Here is a 20,532-nt window from a genome sequence, read left to right on the forward strand (position 1 = left end):
ACGTGCTCCAAAGGGAGGGTCCCGTTAGCACACATCCTGATAGCACACAACCACACATATTGACCGATGCCTAAGGTAACCAGCACGGTTAGCCAATCAGAAGGTTCAATTGTTCATTAGCCAATTAGCATTGTGCGTTATCGGATTCCGTCCGCTCCAAACATGTGCGTTTAGTAACAATAAGTTACTAGCCACTGAAACGGAGCGAGTGCATATCAATCGAATTCGCCATTATTAATGAACATTTTATGAATATATATATATGGTGACTAATATCAAAATGCCATATATTATATAATAGAACCAACTCATAGTACTTCCATATAGATTTATTGTTTGATGATGCTTACTTATTTCGTCTGCTTCCTTATACAGTTCATTCAGGCTAGAGCTTGCTGCTTTTAATAAATTAATGTCCAAATGAGGTACTTTACCGATATTTAATAATTGAAGCTCCGAAACATTTATGTTCTTCTTTTTGATGTCCTCGCATAATTTTTTTGTGCTTAGATTAACGTTTAGGATAAAATATTTTTCGGTAGTGTCTATTATGTTAATGGTTCGACTATGTAGTAAAATATTATCTGAAATAGCATCATATTTTCGATAATATTTTACTACATAGTCGAACCATTAACACAATAGACACTACCGAAAAAGATTTTATCCCAAACGTTAATCTAAACACAATAATGTGATTATTCCATTCGAATGCAACTGTGTCTGACGTGGTTTGTCATTTGGACATAAAATGTGAAGAGTTTCCTCATGGTGCTGAATAAATTCAAGAATTCGCGGATTTCAATTGGTAACAAACAGTATTATGAATTTTCATTAAACGTATATCACATTCTTTTAATATATTATTTAATCTAGCTGATCTTAACAGTTCTGACTCGCAACTATGAATACCCGTAATCTGAAATAATAAATTTATTTGCTTACAGATCATCGCATTGTTAACCTTTTGCATTTCGCTATATCTTGATCTGTTAAATGTGTGTATTGTAGTTTATCGGTTCTAAGTCCTATATATGTGTGCGTTGGATTGATAAATGCATAAACATTTTCTTCATTTTATTTGATAGGTAGTGGAATTACATTATATAAGATAAAGTTGGTTGCGTCGAGTAATGGAATTTCAATGATATAAACTAACCTATGGTTTTTATAAAATATATTTAAGTTGCTGGAATCAATTAGATTAAATTGATTAAGTACTAGTATTACAGGTAATCTTTTGTTGTTTAGCATATGATGCAAACTCTTTAAATTATTAACAATTCTCTAGGAGATAATATTTTAGGATGAAGTAATACTCGGCGTGCTAATAATATAGCGTCGGTAAGTATTTCTGGTTCCAATTCATATTCGAGCATCATTTCGGCACATTCTAGTAAATATGAATTTATTTTTGTGTTCATTTGCGTTTCAGTTAGTTTATTGAGTTTGTAACATATGTGTTTTTAATGTGTTTAAATTAAAATCGATTTCTTTAAATTTTTGATTATTTGCTACAAAAACATTACTATATGAGTCTACTTTTAATCATCTTTTCGTCGCTTAGTATTTCTTTAAATCTTAATTTATAGAATCGAAAAAAAGTTGCTGCGTTTTTCAAGAAGAAAGTACAGTAAATCGGAGAACCGGTTGACCCGAATTTTTTGAGGTCATTATCAGTACTATAAATAGTATATAGCGGACTCTCTTTAATTCACTAGTTGGCTGTCAGAAAGTTGATATCTTAATCTGCGTCGGTGAGTTAGAAAATATTATTATAGCTGATAAAAATTATATTAATATTAAATGTTAATTGAAAAACAATGAGACAGGATAATTAGTGTGAAAGAAAACAGATCTTGCTGACAGAAAGGAAGTGATCAGATCTCTTTATGGAGTGACATACTCGATTCATAGATTCTTGATAGTAATCATTTAGTTTTTTATCGATTAATTGCAAGTGTGTGAAACATTATAGCTAACTACGTCTAGTGTTAAATCGCAATCAAGAATTAGAAGAATTAAAACACGAAGATGGCTCAACAGATTCCAAAATATGAACTTTTGTCAGAGACGAAAACGAAAGAAATGCTGCAAATGTTCAAAGGCGAAAGGACAGGTTGGGTTTTTGTGGGACCAAAAAAATATTTTTTTCCATATAAATGGATAGAACAGGGTACTGGTTTCTACAATTTCAAAGCTAGGCCAGAGGACACATGGGTGGTATCTTATCCTAGATCAGGTATATGTCAATTGCTGCAGAACTAAGTGTAATAAATATAATCGTGATTTATTGATTGACATTTACAGAGTGTCCCGTAATTAGTGAAAAACCTGCTAATGACAGATTTTTGAGATCATTTAAAGTCGATTTTTCCTCAGCGAAAATATCGAGAGACATCATCAAATTTCCAATTTTTTATCATTGTATATCTTTGTAATTAAGCCTTAAATTAAAATTTTATTAAGGTAAACTCTATCTGAAATTACCTAAAGAATATATAGTTTTGGTAATTTTTTAACTCCAAAAAGTTTAGTTTGCAAAAAGCATCTCTTCTTCAATCGTTTATAACTCGGAAATTATTGGTGCCTTGACATTTTTGATGAGAAAAAAATTGTTTCCAATAATCTTAAGAATTTACTATTAGCAGGTTTTTCACCAATTACAGGACACTCTGTATTTATATTTTTAATATGACAATAATATATTTTACACTTAAACAATAAAAATGTCAAAAGGAAAAGACATCGCAAAGATATTTATCTTTACAGATATGTTTCAATTAAAAAGTTCCGATTATTTATAGTTTTAAATTAGCATCCCAACATTTTTCAAGCGTCTTCATTAATTTTTTAATATTTTATGACTATGTGCGCTTGAATTCAAAAAAATTTTTTAGTTTTTCATATAACTATGAGCTATCTTTTTAAATTAAATATTTTATTAATATTGTTTGACCAAGATAAAGAAATAAGAAATTATTTGTTTTTTAGGAACTACGTTAACCCAGGAATTAATTTGGCTGCTATGCAATAATTTAAATTTTGAGTTGGCAGGAAAAAAATATTTGGCCGAGCGTTTTCCCTTTCTCGAGTATGTAACAAAAATATTTTTATGTAGTATATATATATATAAAAGATTTATATATTTATTTAACTCGCGTAAACACGATCACATAAATATTTCATTGTAAATTTATTTTTAATTTGTTTATTTTGTACATTTTTTATCATTGCAACAGTATGAGTTCTGTTAGATTGTTTATTGCACATAATATGATGAATAAACTAAATTATGCGATATATATATCACGTTATATTATGCGTGAGGAAGCGTCCGAAATGGCCACGTTCGGATTGGACACTACCAATCATATCGACCGATGCTTAAGGTCATCAGCAATGATTAGCCAATCAGAAAGTCCTATTTTGAATTGGCCAATCAGATACGTGGCCATTTTATACTCACTCATGCGTGACGATCACGTATCGGTACACTGCGGAATGATATTAGAAAATGTTATAATTCAAAGTAATATACAATGCATCATACCTATTTGTATCAATATATAATACATACGTCTTGTATTAATATATTACATTTAAAAAAAAAGTAAAAAGAAGGTCCGGCGTAAAAAACTATGCGTAAATTGTAAAAAAATTATATAAAAATTAATACAAATAAAAAAATATAATTAAAAAACTTAGCCCTGCTATTTTCATTAGCATATTGTTTAGTTTACCAGCGCAAAGTTTTTTAATTACAGTCGGACTTCTTATCCTACGACCCTCTTATGCTACGAAACCTCTTATCCTACGACAAAAAATCCTCTCATGCTACAACCGCATGTTACATTTTGTAAAATATATTTTTATGATAAAATAACACGATTTTGAAGATAAGTTTTTTTTTACAGTTAACGCATAGTTTTTTACGCCGGACTTAGTACCCTCTTCTTACTTTTTTTTTTTTAAAGGCAATTATTCTTACATAAAGAAATGTCTTTTGCATATCTTATTCGACACATGAATTAAAATATTTCGGTAGAAAAAGGAGAATTATACCCTCACTCTCAATTTTTAGGATCAGAGGTTTAAGGGGAAGATTCCGGACCGAAAATGTCGTAGGATAAGAGGTCCAACTGTATATAACTTTTTATTGTAATGTTGTAATTTTTGTAGAGTATAATGTACAAAATTAAAACAACTATTTTGTAAAATTTTTTTGGTTAAAATATTTTAATAAGTTTTTATTTTTATTTAGCCTAATATTTTGATATCATTAATTTTTGTAAAATATATTTTTATGATAAAATAACACGATTTTGAAGATAAGTTTTTTTTACAGTTAACGCATAGTTTTTTACGCCGGACTTAGTACCCTCTTCTTACTTTTTTTTTTTTAAAGGCAATTATTCTTACATAAAGAAATGTCTTTTGCATATCTTATTCGACACATGAATTAAAATATTTCGGTAGAAAAAGTATTATTTTCTAGTTCGTGAGAAGATAAAAATATGATGACTTTTTGAATTTTGTATATACTAACTTTATTTTTAAAATTGAATTATTTAAATGAAATGTAACGTAATATAATAATGCAAAGAATTTAAAATTATTGTTAGGCGTAGAGGAGTCGTAAAATCACTGCCCGACTAGTTTCGATTAAACGATTCGCTGCCAGAAGATTTAGTTGAGCGATGTAACCACTATGTGGCGCGTTCGGATACAAACTTCTCGCATTAGAAATCCGTAAAACAGGTTGTATAAGGAGATCCCGCGGCACGGAAGGCATACTTACCTGGCGCAGAGGCTACCGTGATCAAGAAGGTGGTTTCTCCAGGGCGAGGCTTTTTCATTGCACTACGGTTAAGCTGACCCTTGCGAATACCCCTAAAGTGGGTATCTCGGGCGTGTAATATTTGGCAGTCGGGACTGCGTTCGCGCTATCCCGGATAAGATCAATTTAAACATAACATTTTCCTTGCAGCGTTATTACAGAAATATCGTGAACGATAATGAATGTTTGCGCAAAATTTGTCGGATTTTATTTTTTGTAAAAATTCATAATAATCGCGTGTAATACTATGTATATTTTGCAAAAATATCAAAATAAAAAATTATATAAAAATTAAAAATTAATACAAATAAAAAATTTAGCGCTGCTAATTTCATTAGCATATTGTTTAGCTTAACAGCGCTAAGTTTTTTAATTATGTTTTTTTATTTGTATTAATTTTTTAATTTTGATATAATTTTTCATTTTAATATTGTAAATAAAAACACTTTTATTACATAATTTAAACCCAAGCTATCGATTAATTTTACTAAGAACTCGAGCCGTTGAACGGTTATATGAGAAATAAAAATATCTAGTATACTCTCAAATCCGACTCGCGTAATAAGAGACAGAACGCATCTTTGCTTACACGTGGACTTATAGCTAATAAGACACTACCGCGTCTCTTGATTTTGTAAGAATATGTATTAAGATTATTCTTTTCTTGAAAATCTGTTTTATATTTTATGTGTATATCTAATTAATGTTCCTATTCTAATTTTAATTCCAAAAAACAGATTCTAAAAAAAATAGTAAAACTTTTAAAAATATATTACTTCTTTGTAGTAATATATTTTACATAATAATCTTGTAAAATAGATTAAGACAATAATTACGTAATAATTTTATAATCTTTTTATTTTATCAAATTGTGCTGTATATACAGGGTAGGGCATTTTAATTTTTTCACTGAAATATCTCAGAATCCATAAGTTTTAGACAAAAAAGTTTCAGACAAAAGTTGTATGGTTTCGAGGGGGCCATAAGATGGTACCATTGGTTTGATCTTGAAGAGTCATTTGAAGGTCACCTCAATTTTTTTAAATGGCACCTCCCTCCTATTTTTTGTTACATATTCTTGTAGCTGACTTCGAGAGCTTTCCAAAACACTATGATAAAATGTTTTTTTATTAAACACTTTTCGAGTTATAAGGCTTCAAAGTTGTAATAATGTGACATAAAATACAAGATATCTCATAAAATATTCATTTCTCGATTATCTTACCCTAATACTTTTATGCACAGAATAATGAGACGAATCAATTGGTGTAAAGAAAACACATAGTTATCTTTAAAAAAAAATCTGAATTTGCAATTAGCAGTTACACATTTTTACTTTAACATAATTATGTGTTTTAATTACGCTAATTGATTTGTCTCGTTATTCTGTGCATAAAAGTATTAGGGTAAAATAATCGAAAAATAAATATTTTACGAGATATCTTGTATTTTATGTCAAAATATTGCAACTTTGAAGCCTTATAACTCGAAAAGTGCTTAATGAAAAAACATTTTATCATAGTGTTTCAAAAAGCTCTCGAGATAAGCTACAAGAATATGCAAAAATATATAGGGTGTTCCATTTAAGAAATTCAAAATGACCTTCATGTGACTCTTCAAGGTCAAACTAATGGCATCATCTTATATCCCCCTAGAAACTATACAACTTTTGTCTGAAACATTTTTTCGAATTTTCCATATTTTTCGAGATATTTCACTGGAGGAATTAAAATGGAACACCTTGTATATGTGTAAAGTCTTATAATTTTTTATTATTTTTTATCATTTGATTTGTACATACATATCTTTTCAGATTTAGTCTGTTTAATCATTCCGAGGTGACCAGCGAATTTCTTGAAAACAATAAGGACGATCCCATCAAACAGCAATTATGTCTTGACATAGCTAAGCCTGGCTATGAGATTGTCGCCGCGATTCCATCGCCCAGGTTTATTAAGACACATTTTCCCTTCAGCATGTTGCCAGGACTTTTAGATGTTGGTTGCAAGATTGTTTACGTGGCTCGCAATCCTAAAGATGTTGCAGTTTCTTGGTTCTTTCTGAATAAAGCATTCAAAACTCAGGGTTATATCGGTGACTTTGCCGCCTTCTGGAACTACTTCGAAAACGACCTTAGTAAGTAGAATAAAATGTAGACAAAAAAGATCTCTGTATTGCATTATAGATATTCTTGTTATTTAACTTATAGTTAACATAAATATCAAGTTTTTATTTCTTTTTATACACAGATTTATTATATTTATTATATTTTTAATGATAGACGTTTCTATTTTTTTTTTTGTAATTATAAATTTTTGTGAGCATGCAAGTTAATTTACATAATTTTAAGAAATGTGTACAACTTTTGTATTTTAAACATTTTATCATAGTGTTTTGGAAAGCTCTCGAAGTCAGCTACAAGAATGTGTAACAAAAAATAGGGGGTGCCATTTAAAAAAATTGAGGTGACCTTCACGTGACCTTCAAATGACTCTTCAAGATCAAACCAATGTACCATCTTATGGCCCCTTCAAAACCATACAACTTTTGTCTGAAATTTTTTTGTCTAAATATTTAAGATTAAATACAAATTTTGTATTTAATCTTAAATATTTTTATGTATTGTAATTTTTTGATTAGTGAGATTTTATATTGTTAAAAACAATAACAAGGCTTTTTGAATATCTATCAAATATCTTTAAAACTTTGAGTTAATTTTTTTTATAAATAATTCTTGTTGAAAGATATTTAAATTTTGAAGAAATCTGGAATGACAGAATAGTCTAGTTTTATAATTACAATATGAGATCTCAGACAAAAGAGTGATTAAGAATCGCGAATGTATAAATATAATTTCTCCATTTTCAAGCAATATATCTATCTTACTCAGTAATAAAATCTGTCTCTTATATATTTGTTACTTATTTAAATAATTTCTTGTCAACGTGAAAGAGATTCTTAATTATTTGTTTTTCTAGCTCCATGGTCATCATACTGGTCTCACATAAAGGAAGCTTGGGGCATGAAAGATCATCCAAATCTTCTTTTTTTGTTTTACGAGGGAATGACAAATGTAAGCATATACTCTATCTTTATTTTCAAACATGCGCTTTATACATATATATTTTAAACATATATCTAATATACATTATTAATTATTTATTTTTTAAACTTTTTAAGCTTTAATATATACAGAGTCTCTCGTAATTGGTGAAAAATCTGTTAATGGCAAATTCTTGAGATCATTTAGAGATGATTTTTTTCCTTAGGATTTTCTTCAAAAATGTCGAGACATCAATAATTTCCGAGTTATGAGCAATTGCAAAAAGGGCGCTTTTCACAAACTAAACTTGGAATTAAAAGATTACCAAAACGCATTCTTCAGTTAATTTCAAGATAGAGTTTACTCTTAAAGTTTTAATAGAATTTTAAAAAATAGGCAAAATTTGGCCAGCTGTAATTTGGTTTTCATCAATTACGGGACACTGTATAATATATATACAATTTATTTTATTTTATTTATTTATTTATTGACTGATTTCTCCTTTCTCTTCACTTCCAAAACTCTTATGTGATGCATAATATGCATATACTCGAATAAAAATATTAAATGTTTTTTAGGATTTTCTGGAGGCGATTAAGAAAGTAGCAAAATTTTTAGGCAAAACATACACTGACGAAGAGATAGATAAAGTGGCTGATTATTTAAAGATTTCACACTTTCGCAACAATCGTATGGTAAACAACTCTGAGTTATCTGCCTGTGGCATTGTAGAAGAAGGAGAATTTGTCAGAAAAGGTGGCATTGGTGGATGGAAGAACATGTTTACTGAAGAACTCGATGAAAGAGCAGACAAATGGATCAAACAGAATCTCAGAGATACTGATCTGCGTTTCCCATTTTTTAATAATAATAAAGACAATAACAATTAAGAAGTTGATCATTTGATTTTAAAAGACTATTGATCTTAAAGTTTGATTGTTTAATAAATGCGCTTATTTATTTATATTTTTTCTAAGGACTATATATTTTAATCAAAAATAAATTTTAATTAACTTATTTTAATATAAAAATTCCTTTATAATTTTATTATTTGTTAAGCCATTTAAAAATGTCCATCAAAAAGCTTTTAACAAACGTTTGCAAATATTTTGTGAATGTTTAAAACATTTTTATTTAATATTCCTGCTTTAGATAAATGTTTGAATCGGCATCCACCAGCAAAAAATGTTTACAAATTTGATAAATTTTTGTTGAAAATAATTGAAGATGTCAAGCATGCATAAAACATGTTTGCAAATGTTTGCGAACATTTGCCAATGAGCCAATTGATGTCGGAAATTTGTTTGTGCCTATTCAATGAAAATGTCACTGTTTGCAAATAAGCGTACTGATGTTGCGTGTCTCCAATTTACTATCAATAAAATAGTAAATATATTTAAATATGGAATGGGACCATGAAATGTGTCTGCAATTAATAGTAGGTTATACAAATTAAAGTCAGAAATATATACAAGCTACATATAATTTATATCACATTAAAATCAAGAAAAAAATGTATGGAACTTGCCAAAAATATAAATAGTAGCGTTGATGTGAATTAATAAAAACTGTACTCTAAATGATCAATGATTTTTCTCTTAATAATATAAAAAAATTAGAGTGATTAGACCTAAAAAACGAGGTTGATCTCCATATGACCTTAGCATGTACATACATACATACACTCAAGATCAAATCAATAACATCATCTTTTATGTCTTCTTTTGAACCAAACCACTTCTGTCTGAAGCATTTTTTTCTATAATCAAAAAGTTTTCCGAGGAGATAATAAATTAAAATAGGACTCTCTGTATATATAATGTGTTTGTTTTAAAAAAAGTTTACATATTTTATTAGTCAAATAAATTAACCAAATAAAATATTTTATTAATAAATATAAACTTTTAATAATTAAAAAATATGTGTTATATAAGACAAAGTTATAAAAAAATATTTATATTTTCTATATTGAATGTTCCTATTTTTCTACTTATGCTTTCCGTTTTCGGTGTCCAAATGAACAGCGTGCAAGTTAACGGTGTCCAAATGAACGGTGCGCAAGTAAACGGTGTCAAACAATAAGTATAAACGGTGCGCTAGTGAATGATGCGCAACTTTCTGTGTCCAAATGAACAGTGTGCAAGTTAATGGTGTCTAAGGCCGGTATTCATAGTCTTGCCGCGCGACAAGCGTTCCGCGTCCTGTGGGTAGAGACCCTAAAGCTTGTATCAGACTAGGGGCGCGTTCAGGGAGACGTTATTAGCGCTAACAGCGTCGTTCTATCTTTGTTCAACTTTTAATGAGTAACAAAGACAGAACGACACTGTTAGCGCTAATAGTATCCCCCCGAACGCGCCCTAGGGAGGGTATCGTTAGCATACATCCCGATAGCACACAACCATACATATTGACCGATGCCTAGGGTAACCAGCACGGTTAGCCAATCAAAAGGTTCTAATGTTCATTGGCCAATTAGCATTGTGCGCTATCGGATCCCGTCCTCAATGCGTAGTCTGATATGGACCTTAAGGGCTTTTATTTAATAATTTTATATCTTTTTCATGAGAGCAAAAAATATAAAATGGTTCCGCCTCTCCTTTTACCGCGCGGCAAGCGTCTCCGTGTCCTATGGGCAGAAGCTCGTATAATTGCAGAAAGACGCACTTTGCAGGTATATGAAGAGGGACATCATTCTCTCTGACAAGAGGAAAAGGAAAAAAATCAACAAACAATCAACACCAATTTGTTTAAAGAAATTAAAAAATAAATATTACAGGATTTTAGAGACTTTTAGTCGCGCATACGCAGTAGCACGCTGGAGCCCTGAATCGTGCAAGTCTGGCTTACAATAAAGTCGTAAGGCCCGATCTACAATAAGTAAGAGTAAGAATAGGAGTAGGAGTAAGGAAATAAAAATATTTTATTCGCTCATACGCTCACTCCAGTTCCTTACGCCGCTCTTACTACTTACTCCAAGTTTACTCTCACGTATTATAGACTATTGTAGATCAGCCTTAAATCATAAGCAGTTATAAGAAATTAATCAATCTGATTTGATTATTTTTCTCTAAATTTATCTGTGATTGGTTACTTTCTTACGATTTATGACTATTGTAAACATAAAGCTTATACTAGCAGACAGCTTTTGTCTATATGCTGAACATAGGGGGAGAAACTTATTTGGATACAGTACAATTGGACACAACCACTCATATCGACCGGTGTCTAAGGTAACCAGCACTATTGACCAAGCGAAAAACTTTATTTTAAATTGGCCAATAAGCATTTGTGTTCAATGGACATACACCTGCAGCACATAGGAAGGTCTACTGAAAAAAGGTCGACAAAAAGTTTATATTTTATCATTTTTTTTTCTGTAGTCCTCCACTCTGAATTGTCCTCATGAGAAAAAAAGACAAACTATATAGGAGAACGATTGCAGTATAGATCTTTAATTGCTTATCATTCAATGTTTTCTGCTCTTTCTGTCGATCCTATTTCAATGTGCCAGAGTCTCTCTACCAGTATAAGCTCTATAATTGTACAACTTTTGCCATGCGGTAAACGATACCGCGTCCTGTCTGTCAATCATATCATTTTTTCCCTAGAGTGAAAACGTGAAAAGTGAAAAATTTTGTCATTAAAAGTAATGGCGCAAATTTTTTATTTATCTCATATTTAAATTTTAGTCCTAAGAATTATCAGTATATCACATATAAAAGCTAATATAAAAAGTAGATATAGTAGAGCACTTTATAATGTGAATTAAGATGATATATATAATTTATTTAATTAATTATCCTCGTATTCCTATACTCATTGCCTCATAAAATCTTGCTCTTTTTCTTTTCTTTATTTCCTTTATCTTCAGATAACAGATTTAATTCTTACCAAAGAAGAATCGAGAACGTTCAAAACAAAATAAGAACGACTCTTTCGGTCGTTGACCTATTTTTCGAGCCTAACAGTTTGACTTATACGTTTTAAAGCGTCTAATTTCGGGGAATACTTGTTATGCTTTTCCGTTGATCCATCATTGCGAGTCCGGACATAAGATGAAATGTATATGTATCTAATTTTTTAAATATATTTTTTTATTGTAAAATAGGCTGATATTTGATCTTTGAAGTGACATTTTTATTACAAAATGACTGTTGATATATTGAAGTAAATAATTAATATACAACTATAATATCTATAAGCATTATATTTAATTATAGAATAAAGTACAGTAGTTATAGCTATATGCAGGTAAAGGTCGCTCACTTTTTACCTCTCACTTACCGCATGGTAGCACGCAATGCTTGTAAGTAGGAAAGAATGACCAGTGCGAATCGCTGCGTATCTGAGCGGCACACGAGTAGCAGCACTTTCTTTTATCGCATATTGTTATTCGATGTCTCGACGCGAAGAGGTGCGAGCGATTTCGCATAAGTCACCACAAGCCGATTTATCTGCTGCCATTAAGGAACGAAGTCACTTTGAATATTTCACGAAGTAAGTATGTTTTCTTTTAACTAAACTTATAATATAAAATACAGATTTAAATGTATATGTATATCACGAAAGTATATACGCGTTATGCTATAATCATCAGAGTAATAAAAAATATGCAAAAAAGAAAGAAATAAATTTAAACAACGCGAACACTTTTATCACTTAAATAATGCACATTGCGTAATATATATATATATGTAACATTTAGGATACTTTCTGTATCTAACAAAACTTTTCTTGTACTTTTCTCGGTTTTCCAGCAATGCGTCACAATAAATAATATTAATAAAATATATACGATATTTATAATAATTTATAATAATTATTTGAATATTTTATAAATATCAAAATATTTCATAAATAATCTTAGACTAAACAGATTGTTAAGATTTATTTTAACGAATATATTTCAGAAATATTTACAAAATATTACTACAAATGTTTATATTTTTACTTACTGTAAATATTTATAAAATAATTAATTTTTATTTTAATAATATGTCAGCGCCACTCGAATACAAGTTTTATGATTTTTTTCTCTTAATGTATATAAAATATGTATAAAATATTTTAAAAAATTAGATAATATAAATTTTTATAAATATTTATCATAAATATGCATGTCTGAGTTTTTATATAAATAATTCAGCCTTTTTATAAAAAGTCTTTTTATAAGATATCAGTCTACACAGATTTAGTGTTTTATAAAAAGACTAAATATTTTTCAAAAATGTTGGTTTTACAAAAAAACGCAATTTAATAAAAAACCTTATCAAATTTAAAAAATTGCTTATAGTAAGACGGAAATTATTTTGTAGAAGATACATGATATATTAATAAAATATAATTATCTCACAGACATATAGAATAAGCATTCAATTCCTAATAAAATAAAACTAACAAATTATACGGCAGAACCATCTTTAATTATTCTCTTGTTTTTTTAAGACAGCGATCATCAGTTTCCTAATAAAGATTATGACATTTTAAAGTACTTAGCATTGATTGAAACAGGAAAAGGGTATTTCAAAGATATTTTTTATCGATAAACTTCTCTATCAACTTTTAGTTCCTAAGAAAATTATTTGTTTATATACATTTACATATATTGTTTAATCCATATGAGTCTGCATTCATATCTTTTGTATAAATTTACATGTATGTATATAAAGATATAAATATTTATGTATATGTAAATTTCTCATAATGTATTTGATTAATAATAGAATAAAAAACTAACAAATAAAAAAAATTCACTGAGTGAATGTCAAATTAATCACTAGATAAATATCACATCTGTTAAACGCGATGATTGATGAAGCGCGAGAGTGCAGCGGAATGAAATTTTGTATCTGCATTAGCATACAATTGCAAACAATGCAATTTCGCCATAGCAATATCATCAAATCTCCAGTAACTTGTGATTCTTCTGTACAAGTTGTAAAATGAGTACAAGTTGTACAATGCTTTTGTGTGTGCGTGTTATTGCACTGATATTAACTCATTAGCCAACTAGAAATCAGGAAGCATTGAATATTTTTAATTTAACAATTTTATATTTTTAAGTTGTATATCGAACTTTCTAACGCAGAGATTTTTAATTTGTGTAACTTAATTGTACATGAATTTTACTAAAATTGAAATATATAATGTTATATAATATGCTCTTGGTTACATAGACTAAAAAAATTTGTATTAATTAACTTTTTTTGAAAAGCTTATTTTTTATCTTTTTTTTTTTGAAAAATTGTCTATATGATAGGAATAATTTGATCATACCTATAGATTGATATCACTTCGGCATACTGCAATTATTCTTAATGAGCTACCCAAAATGATCATACTTCCTAGTTTCACACAATCCAATTGTCGTTTACGATAGGCAGAATGGAGACGCTTTCATGCTCTGTTTCGGCGACTTGAGTTCACCGAGTTTCTACAGGATATGTCTTGGAAGATACTTTGATAGTGGGAAAGGTAGGCGGTCGCGTAAATCATAGTCGTTGCTATATCGCATAAAATATCAAGTTTTATTTCATTTTGTTAATTAAACATCGTCTGAATTAAAATGCATAATGCGCATTCTTTTCTTTATTTTTATCATTGCGTAATATTAGAGATCTTTTATTTTAATTTAACTAGTAATTATCTCAGTAAACACAAAATATATTAAATAACATAGGAGAAACATATGTGTTGCTTTTAGTAATAGAACAGATATTACACTTTATAGTTACGTAACTTTTGTTTATATACATATATAATGTAATTGTATTATAAAATTGTTATACAGAGTGTCCGGTAATGTGTAAGTAGAGCGGATTAAATCAAGTTAGGAAATTCCTTTATTGTTTTGCGGTCTTTGCAAAAATTAAGGAGAAATTAATTAAAAAAAAGATCATTCGCGAATTTGCGTGTTTTCAAGTGTTAAGTAACGTATTGTTATTTAGGGAATTTAATTCTAAAATCTTGTCTTCATATCTTCCAATCTTATCTTTTGCACATAAAATAGAGCTACATAATAAATGCAACTAATAAAAATATAATCATTAATAGTTAGGCGATTATTTGGAGAATAGTTGGGAAGATCTGGGACAAATTCGAATTACAGATACCTCCACGGTAAATCTTAGGATGTTTCAGATTTATTGAAACTTTTAAAGAAATACTATAATTTTCGTGAAAAAAGTCTTAAAATTATCTTACTTTCAGCGCTCTTTATAAGCTAAACTATATACTCCTAGAGAGTTGTACCTATTGAGACTTTTGATCAGTGTTACATAAATTATAAAATCCTAAAGTTTGAACAAAATCCATCGGGAGGTAATTTTTTCATAAGATGTACGCAAGGTATTTTTTGCATTAGAAAATATTTTTTTTTTAATAAATTAGCACTAAAATTGTGCATCTCCACGCACACTAATGAGATATCATATTAAACATATATGAAGTATACTATGAAATACAGGAGAACAATCTAAATCGAAAAATCCTGTACCATTTTTTGATCTAAGCTTTCTGTTCGTTTTTATAAAATGTTAAAGTTAACTAATTAGCGTCTGACTAGAGCGGAAAATGAAGAAGATCGGGCGGCGAGTCGGCGTTTTCGCTTTTCGATTTGGATTGTTTTCCTGGTATCTCACGGTATGCTTCATATATGTTTAATACGCTACACCCTGTATATACACACATATATATATATATATATATATATATATATATATATGTATATAATAGAAAAAATTATAATGCTTATATTTTATTGTAGGTGATGCAGTTCAGATCGTTAACAATTTATTGGTTATTTATACTCTTATCAACTGGTTTCGTATATGCTGATATTAGCAATTGGGATGCATGTAGTGGACGATTGGAACGCGCTTTGGATGCACTTCAGAGAGATTCTACCAGAAAAAATAAATTGGACGAAGAGAAGGCTGGAACATTGTATCAAAGAGAATTACGTTCTGTTCCATTGGAAATGTCCGTTTCCCGTATGACTATAAAGGTAATAATTTATAATATTTGCTTTAGGGAAATGCTGAATTAGCGACCGAGTTCTAACCTAACAAAACAATATATTTGCTTAATATAAAAGTTGCAATTTATATACATAAAATAAAATAAGTTCTTCGGGGTCAGAATTGCATGAAAGAATATTTGTGAACTTTTAGAAATGAGCTTAGAAGTCTAGATAAAACAAATTTCGTTACAGAAAACGTTGCCGTAAAACATTTTCTGTAACGAAATTTGTTTTATCTAGGCTTCTAAGCTCATTTCTAAAAGTTCACAAATATTCTTTCATGCAATTCTGACCCCGAAGAACCTATTTTATTTTATTTATATAAATTGCAACTTTTATATTAAGCAAATATATTATTTTGTTAGGTTAGAACTCGGTCGGTAATCCAGCATCTCCTTAAATAGTTATTACCTAGTAGTATTGTGAACTATGAATGTTTATATATATATATATATTCAAAGAAAACACTTTATGTTACAAAACATATAAACACTTTATATAGGGTGTCCCAGGAACAACCTTCCGTCCGTAAAATGACGTATTTCTGACACAATTCTAAAACAATTTTTCCTTTACCCAAATTTGATTATATATATATATATATATATATATATATATATATATATAAAGTATTTGTATGTATTGTAACATAAAGTGTTTTCTTTAAAACTTAACAAGTACAAATAAATGTTGCAGATAAAATTTATGGGATTTTGAAAAAAAAAAATGATAATCTTGAATTTTAATAAAATAAAGTTTTTTTCTTATTACTTATATATATTGTATAGTATTATACATAATATAATAGTAATAAATATATGATGTTTGCTTTAACAACAAATTTATTTTTAAATAAATTTGTTTTTATTACATAACAAAATTGAACAAGATATTTTTTATTTTACACCAATTTTTTAAACAAATCATGTAATATTGAATAATTCTTAAAGAATTGATTATGGTATTAAAGTTTAATTATTTTTTATATCAAATATGTAATAGTAGGATTATATTTACTATGACAATAAAATAATTTGTTTCTATAGTAGAATCGTCAAAAATCTTTTTTTTATCTCGTATTATTTATCCCATGTCAACTACTCAGACATTTGCGCGCGTAAGAGATTGCCGAAAGAAATTTGTGTTATAAAAAAAAATAAATAAAATTGAGCCAGTAATAAGCGAATTATGCATGTAATTTTGATCATTTTTTGCAGCTCCTCGAGAATACAAAAAAACCGGGAAGTCATTGGGCGCGAGTTGAACAATGTGTGTATGAACCCGATAGCAGTTCTCTGAAAACACGTGTTGTATTTAATGATCTATCAGTGTCCGCGTTAGTATCTCTAATGCCACGAGATTATCATGCCCCGATTCCTGCTGAATCTTGCAGAATGACATTACGGTTGAGACGAGCAGGAATAGACTTTCATACAAGTCCGATTGCCCGTGGACGCGGCCAGATGCGCATACGTACAGAATCCAGTTTCTTGGAACCTAGATTTGCCTCAATCTATGCGTACGGCTGTCATCCTACGCGTCTCAACAAACAAATTAAGCGACAAGATAAATGGCCACCCTATCATTCAGGCAGTGACAAGGTAAGCATATAAGTTATATGATTTGAATAGTTATAATAACATTGATAAGCGCTGATAAGAAATCCGTATGTTAAAAAATAAGTTAATTTTTTAATTTTAGTTATGATAAGATTATACAGGGCGTTATTTTTATTCTGTTTAGTTTATTTTATTATTTTATTAAGAGTATTATTCACATTAATAGCAAGAGAAGATAAATTAAATCGGATTCGCCTGTATTCTATAACTCTTGCCTGTAGTAGAGTCATTACGAGTCAAAACTACATATCTATACAAATTATTATAGTTAAGTAAAAAATGAAATTAATTCCAGGAAATATTAAAATAATAGAACAAACTAAGCCGACTCATACATCTATTTGATTCTTGGATCGACTTAGTTTGTTCTATTATTTTAATATTTCCTTTTCAATTTAATTTCAATAAATATTTTAAAACTTATTTATCAACAACAGCATGTTATAAGAATACGATTTTATATCTTAAAATTTGACATTTTAATCTCAGCTGTACTGCGAGTTCTATTTGTTGGACGTTATTTTGCCATTAAGAAAAGTTGTACTCGGCTGGCACAATCCGGCACGAGTGAAAAATTTTCGAAAAAATTAAATTTTTTTTACCCCCACTCTTTTTGAATGATCTTTAGCTCATTCTGGAGGACGGTGAGACTTTATTTGCATTGTTTCTACTTGTCTCGATGAGCACAAGTTAGCACAAGTGGAAAAATTGGATTATCTGTTACGATTCGAGAGTTACAAGACTTTGGAATTTTGCATAAACAAAATTGACATTTGAATCTCGGCTGTACTGCGAGTTCTATTTGTTGGACGTTATTTTGCCATTAAGAAAAGTTGTTGTGCTCAATCCAGCACAAGTGAAAAATTTTCAAAAAAATTAAATTTTTTTTATCCCCACCCTTTTCGAATGATCTTTAACTAATTCTGGGGGACAATGAGACTTTATTTGCATTGTTTCTACTCGTCTTGATGAGCACAAGTCAGCACAAGTGGAAAAATTGGATTATCTGTTACGATTCAAGAGTTACAAGACTTTAAAATTTTGCATGAACAAAATTGACATTTTAATTTTTTTTTTTTGAAAACGAAAGGAGATACGGTTTTAATTTTTACGGCACAATATAGTCCTAACCAAGCTCAACCCAGCACAATTTTTTTTTTTACAAAATGGCGGTGTTGACAAAAAAAATTATTTTTGTGATCGTACGCTTTGTTTTTTGAAATATTTGATTAATTCTTACGACACATTGTAGCACAAACCTAGCACAATCAGGCACAATTTTTTTTTACAAAATGGCGATGCTAACTTCACGCACATCCTGCAGAGTCATTCCTCAAGAGTCGTTCCTGCCACCGCTTCGTCGGCACGCCTAGTATCAAGTAATAGTAGAAGGTTTCTTCGTGCCGCGCGCTCTTGCGGGACGCCGATTGGCTGATCTCTTATAATTAATATCTCATTAACTATTGCGAAAATTGCAAAATGGTAGATAACTTTTTTACTCAATTTAACCTACTCTACCTGCACCTGACGGGTGGTTCGCGAGTTATGGGACACCCTGTATACGTGTATATCTTTTTCCATTTGTTACAGGTAACACCAACACTATCGCCTGTGAATGAAAAGTACGATGCGGCGGAACCGAGAAAACTAGCGGAAATCACAGAAGAAACGGACGTCGTTATATCCAATGACAGTCGATATCCGCGTATTTATTCGCATGCTCTTGAGACAAATTTCGGCATATGGAAAAAGAATTCGTGGATTACTAAATCACCACTACGCCAGAGACGTTCGACAGAGACCGTGAATAAGCACGAACAAACGGAAAAGTTTGTGAACTTCACGAAAATTTTTAATTTAACTGACAGCATTGAAAACAAAGATTCGTCGCAAAATATATCCCGGGAAGTAAGGGAATTCGTGGCAGATGATCACTTCGATAACCCATTTTCTATCAATTCGGAAGATCCTAATAGGAATTGGCAGTCGAAAGAATATATTACGAGGGAAATGGAAGATGTATTTTTGCAAGGTGCTAGTCAAGTATTGACTAGATACATCGAAAATCAATTGCATCCGGCAATCAAAGAGACATTGATGCTGTCTATGGGTTACACTATCAGTTATGGGTAGATACAGATAAGAAAGAATAACGGACTCTTCTATACATAAAATTGTGTATATTTTAATTCAATATTAAAAATATTAAAATATGAAAATTTATTTAACTGAATTTCTTTCACTCTTTTTTTTTTACTCATCGCAAAAATTATTTACGTTTACTCTGTCGACATTAGAAGCTCTTCATTTTATTTATAATTCTATAAATATAATCTTTTCTCTCTCCCTCCCCCCCCCTCTCTCTCTCTCTCGTATTACTTATTAAATATTTATGAATTATAATATAAATTATTCTTGCAAATTATTTTTAATCGTTATATATAAAATTTGTAAAAATGCTTGATTTGTAATTATATACTTTCTGACGATAGATTATTATATAGAATTATAATATTGTAATTTAATAGTATGTATGTTAAATGTACAGAATTAAATATATACTATGCATAAATGTGATTATTATATTTTTATTTTATTATATTTTCATAATTGATAAATATTCAGATTAAATATTTAAAAATATCAATCTATAAGTGAATAAATAATAACTATAATAGAATAAACAATATCCGCGTGCATACGTATGTATGTATACACGCACGTTCTCTGGAATTTTTAACATAAATACGCCCATATATATATATATATATATATATTTAATATCAATATATATAACATCTGCTTATTGTTATTAATTTTTTTATGTTATCCATGTTTATTTACGGCGAAAATTATTGCTCTAAATGTTAATTACTAAGCATTCATAATATGTCGAGTGTATTATTATTTAAAAAATGTTTTAAGCTAGCAAAAATAAAAACATTTAAACTTGTTAAAATTGATTTAATATAAAAAGACAAGAATATTTTAATTAATGTGTAAACACAAA

At 29.4% G+C, this 20,532-nt stretch overlaps 2 protein-coding genes, 1 non-coding gene and 1 pseudogene across 10 annotated transcripts; 3 read left to right on the plus strand and 1 right to left on the minus strand.

Moving 5' to 3' along the window:
- Positions 1-318: 318 nt before the first annotated feature.
- LOC140675649 (sulfotransferase 1C4-like) lies at positions 319-9,310 on the plus strand. Of its 5 annotated transcripts, none has more exons than XM_072910250.1 (9): positions 319-425; positions 1,089-1,232; positions 1,307-1,344; positions 1,593-1,757; positions 1,979-2,242; positions 2,995-3,094; positions 6,654-6,976; positions 7,819-7,913; positions 8,462-9,310. In XM_072910250.1, the coding sequence occupies exons 5-9, from the start codon at positions 2,035-2,037 to the stop codon at positions 8,771-8,773; spliced, it is 1,038 nt and encodes a 345-aa protein (XP_072766351.1). In that variant the 5' UTR covers positions 319-425; positions 1,089-1,232; positions 1,307-1,344; positions 1,593-1,757; positions 1,979-2,034; the 3' UTR covers positions 8,774-9,310. The 5 variants fall into 5 exon arrangements, with proteins under 5 accessions (XP_072766351.1, XP_072766350.1, XP_072766354.1 ...); XM_072910249.1 differs by lacking the exon at positions 319-425 and adding an exon at positions 948-998; XM_072910253.1 differs by lacking the exon at positions 319-425 and having other exon boundaries at positions 961-1,232; positions 2,047-2,242.
- LOC140675683 (uncharacterized) lies at positions 785-1,674 on the minus strand (annotated as a pseudogene).
- On the plus strand, positions 4,794-4,955 carry LOC140675695 (U1 spliceosomal RNA). The gene has a single exon (XR_012048433.1). It is a non-coding gene; the product is annotated as a U1 spliceosomal RNA (small nuclear RNA).
- Positions 9,311-10,972: 1,662 nt separating the features above from the next.
- On the plus strand, positions 10,973-19,870 carry LOC140675631 (uncharacterized). 4 transcript variants are annotated; one of them, XM_072910224.1, is made up of 5 exons: positions 12,135-12,380; positions 14,263-14,357; positions 15,649-15,888; positions 17,121-17,504; positions 19,113-19,870. In XM_072910224.1, the coding sequence occupies exons 3-5, from the start codon at positions 15,652-15,654 to the stop codon at positions 19,653-19,655; spliced, it is 1,164 nt and encodes a 387-aa protein (XP_072766325.1). In that variant the 5' UTR covers positions 12,135-12,380; positions 14,263-14,357; positions 15,649-15,651; the 3' UTR covers positions 19,656-19,870. The 4 variants fall into 4 exon arrangements, with proteins under 4 accessions (XP_072766322.1, XP_072766325.1, XP_072766324.1 ...); XM_072910221.1 differs by lacking the exons at positions 12,135-12,380; positions 14,263-14,357 and adding an exon at positions 10,973-11,113; XM_072910223.1 differs by lacking the exon at positions 14,263-14,357.
- Positions 19,871-20,532: the final 662 nt, after the last annotated feature.

Source organism: Anoplolepis gracilipes, unplaced genomic scaffold, assembly GCF_047496725.1.
Source record: "Anoplolepis gracilipes unplaced genomic scaffold, ASM4749672v1 Contig20, whole genome shotgun sequence".
NCBI classification, from domain to species: domain Eukaryota; kingdom Metazoa; phylum Arthropoda; class Insecta; order Hymenoptera; family Formicidae; genus Anoplolepis; species Anoplolepis gracilipes.